Source organism: Propithecus coquereli, unplaced genomic scaffold (genome assembly GCF_000956105.1).
Source record: "Propithecus coquereli isolate 6110/MARCELLA unplaced genomic scaffold, Pcoq_1.0 Scaffold56, whole genome shotgun sequence".
Lineage (NCBI taxonomy): Eukaryota > Metazoa > Chordata > Mammalia > Primates > Indriidae > Propithecus > Propithecus coquereli.
Window position 1 is genome coordinate 4,255,257 of NW_012151507.1, and position 3,441 is coordinate 4,258,697.

General features: G+C 38.5%; 1 protein-coding gene across 1 annotated transcript in view; it reads left to right on the forward strand.

Annotated features, from left to right (window-relative positions):
* MROH9 (maestro heat-like repeat family member 9) overlaps positions 1-3,441 on the forward strand; it is a 114,443-nt gene that overhangs the window by 59,451 nt on the left and 51,551 nt on the right. Inside the window, exons 15-16 of the mRNA XM_012657716.1 lie at positions 277-414; positions 2,703-2,879. Coding sequence (XP_012513170.1) covers positions 277-414; positions 2,703-2,879 — 315 coding nt within the window. The remainder of the gene's footprint in view (positions 1-276; positions 415-2,702; positions 2,880-3,441) is intronic.

The window sequence follows — 3,441 nt, forward strand, 5'->3', positions numbered from 1 at the left end:
AACATAGCAAGACCCTCTTTCTACCCCACCCTCCCCAAATTATATCTATATATATGTTCATATAAAAACAAAGCTAAGCATCTATTTTCTATTCTGATCACTTTTTCTCTTCTGCCCCGCTATGAACACAGAAATAAATGAAGAATGTATCTAAGCATATGGAGTTTTAGTGAGATTTATATTCTAGTTTTACTGAAACCTCTTGATTTGTATGACAGATAGAAATCGTGCGATTTGACCCGTACTCTGCTTATGAACTTAATTGTTTACTTTCAGCTTCTGAATAACTTTTTGAAGGACCCATTCCCAGAAGAGTTTTTGGTCCTCTTCAGAAACTGGATCAATGATCCTAATCCTTCAGTTAGCAAACTGAGCCTTCAGAAAATTTCCAGCATGGCACCCGTGATCAATGAGGTACGTATGTGGAATTTGTGTCTGCCAGCACCAACAAAGTCATGATATATAATTTTGATATTGCTCAATATCTTTACCGATAAAACATTGATATTTTTTAGTTTCCATATAGTTTAAACAATATCAAAGCCTGGTATTTTATCAATCAGGAAACTGAGTTGAATGGAAAGGATATGTTAAGTCAGTTTAGTGGCTTTATCACCATATTTATGTTTTTTTACAGAAAATTATTCATTACATTCAGAATTTATCGCCATTGCCCTACATGAACACTCTTCTTACACTCTGAACCATACACAGATAACTTCCCCTCCTGCATACACACACATGCACATTAGCTCCTATCTCAGAGCACCCAACCTTTTTCTTCCACTCGTAACACTTTCTTCCTTAACACATTCATATTCATGTTTTCCATATTTTTCAATGGTCAGTTCAAGTCAAGCTGCACTGAATATTTTGATCTCCAGCAGCCTCATTCCTCCCAGAGCCATAACAATGATGAGCACTTACTTATATAACGTTTTAGATCAGTGGTCCTAACAGTGTGGTCCTTGAGCCAGTAGGGCCAGCAGCACCTGGAAACTTGTTAGAAATGCAGATTGTCGGTCCCTACCCAGGGCTGTGGAATTAGAAATTCTGGGGGTGAGGCCAACCAATCTGTGTTTTCAAAAGTCCTCCAGGTGACTAATGCAGGCAACAAGCAATGTAAGACAGAGTCACTGTCTTATATTGTTTCGCGCTAACTCCTGAATGTTACCGAAAACTCGGCCACTTGTCCATGAGGCCGAATCAGAAGGATGAGGATAAGTGGTTTGGGGAGGAAGGAAAAAAGTTTACTTTGCAAAGGAGGAAAAATGGTAGACCTTCTCATCTCAAAATCCAAATTTTCCTGAACACAGGAAGAAATACAGAGCTTTTAAAGAGAGGGTTCTCAGCTTCAGGCAATTACTGTGGTTAACTATTCTAATCTCCCATCTGAGCCAAAGACAAAGCCTGTGAACTCAACAGCCCACATGGGGGGCTGTCACCACCTGAGAGTTTTAACAAAAGATTTAACCTGCCTCAAGGATGCAGGCCAGGCTGCAGTTCCCAAAAACAGTGGGGGAAGATTTAAAGAGACAGAAAATCTTTTTACCATTCCCCGCCCCCGCCCCCCCCATCATTCCCTCTGTTACATGAATACTTCTTGCCTTCTAAGTCCGTTGAATTTAAGCATGCTCCTGTGTTTTATATAACAACTTTAAATTCCAAAGTATCTTGCACAATGCTGACATTAAATTATTATTGATTTAACAATGAATCTAATAATAAATCCTTGTTTATCTATTGAGCATAGTGCCTGAAAGCTTAAGCCTATCAGGGGAAAATCAATGGGTTTATTAACTAGGTACATTCTTTCAGTAAGCAGCGAGTTATTTCTCGCTTTGCCCAGAGCTCTTCTCAACGTTATCAACAACTGATTTTCGGAAGATTCTGTATCAAGGCTAGCTAGGAGAGTGGAAGAAAAGCAGTGGAGAGTGATCTGGGTTGAGATTTCACATACTATTGGTAAAGACTCAACTTACCAGCCCGACACAAGTGGCTTCTTGCATTGACATCATCCTTCATTCAATTTTTTCTCCTTATTATTTTTTCTCCTTATTATTTTTCTCCTTAGTTGGCATATAATATTTATTCATTATCTCTACTCCTTTTCTTCCTACTTTTCTCTTCTTTTGTGTCCCCTTTTCATGTTTTTCCTTGCCTTCTATTCTATTTGGCTCTGATCTGCACTTGAGTCCCATGAGCTGCCTCAGCTGCTCAGCAATGCTCATGTCCAAACAGGTCGCAACAACCAGGTCTCTGGAAATAAGACCAATTTCCCTGGTTTCCATACTCCCGCCATGTCCAATTTCAAGCTATCAAAGGGACATTACTGAACGTGGAGTTGGGAAGAGATGCACATCAGCACATTATTTAATGTTTCCACCATTTGAATACATTACACATAAATAACCTCAAGAGCATGGATAATAGTAAAATGTAGCCAAAGAATTAGGAAGTGATAATGTTTTAGTATTTATTGCCATGGTTTTTATTTAATTCTAAATATATATGGTTTAATTTTCAATAATGGCTTGTTTTAACAATCAGCTTTGAAGATTTTTGACAATTTGACAATTGCCTCTTGTGAGCTAGCCCCAGTACACCGCGATGTGCTGCCCAAACTCAGCAGTGTGCATTTCAGATGCCAGTACGAGTCTTCTACTTCCATAATCTCACCATTGGCCTCCTTTCCTATGTAGGTAGAAAATGTCTGCAGCTTATTAATATGCATCCTGGATGCCTTCCTTTGCAAAGACGTCACGGTTGTAATGCGGGCTTTGCTCACCCTCCGAAGACTTTTAGCCAAACTGGACAAGGTGACCTACTCCACTTTGTGCAACAGAATTGCTTACAGCTACTGTCCTCTGATGGATCATGTGAGTTGCACAGTTAGATGTGTGAGATCATCAGGTTTTGTGGTTCAGCTGAAGCTCCAGCTGAGGCCATGATATTATATCACAGAATAAGTTAACAGAAAATAGGCATTTTGTAAGAAGCCACAATTTCTTTTCCAGACATAACAATATTAGGCAAGTACTATTCTTTGTTTTTTTTTTCTTTAATTGCACTCTGAGAACCTAGAAAATTCTGCCCATAAAAAAGGAGAATCAAAGAACACCTTCTATCCTGGAGATGAAAGAGGAATTATAGCTTAGTGGCTACAGATTGGTTAACCCTGAATCTGGACTGTCTGGGTTCAAATCCCTGTTCTGCCTCTTACTCGCTGTGAAATCTTGAACAAATGACTTCTTCAATCTCTTGGTGCATCACTTTCCCCATCAGTAAAACAGAGACAGTAGTAGGTTTATCATGAGGATTACAGTTGATATGTGCCATACCCCAAATAAATGTTTGTTGTTATCATATTTTAATTATAATTATAATACGTGAATTAAAATGTCAGAAAATTGTGCATTTTGAAAATTTTCATTTTATATA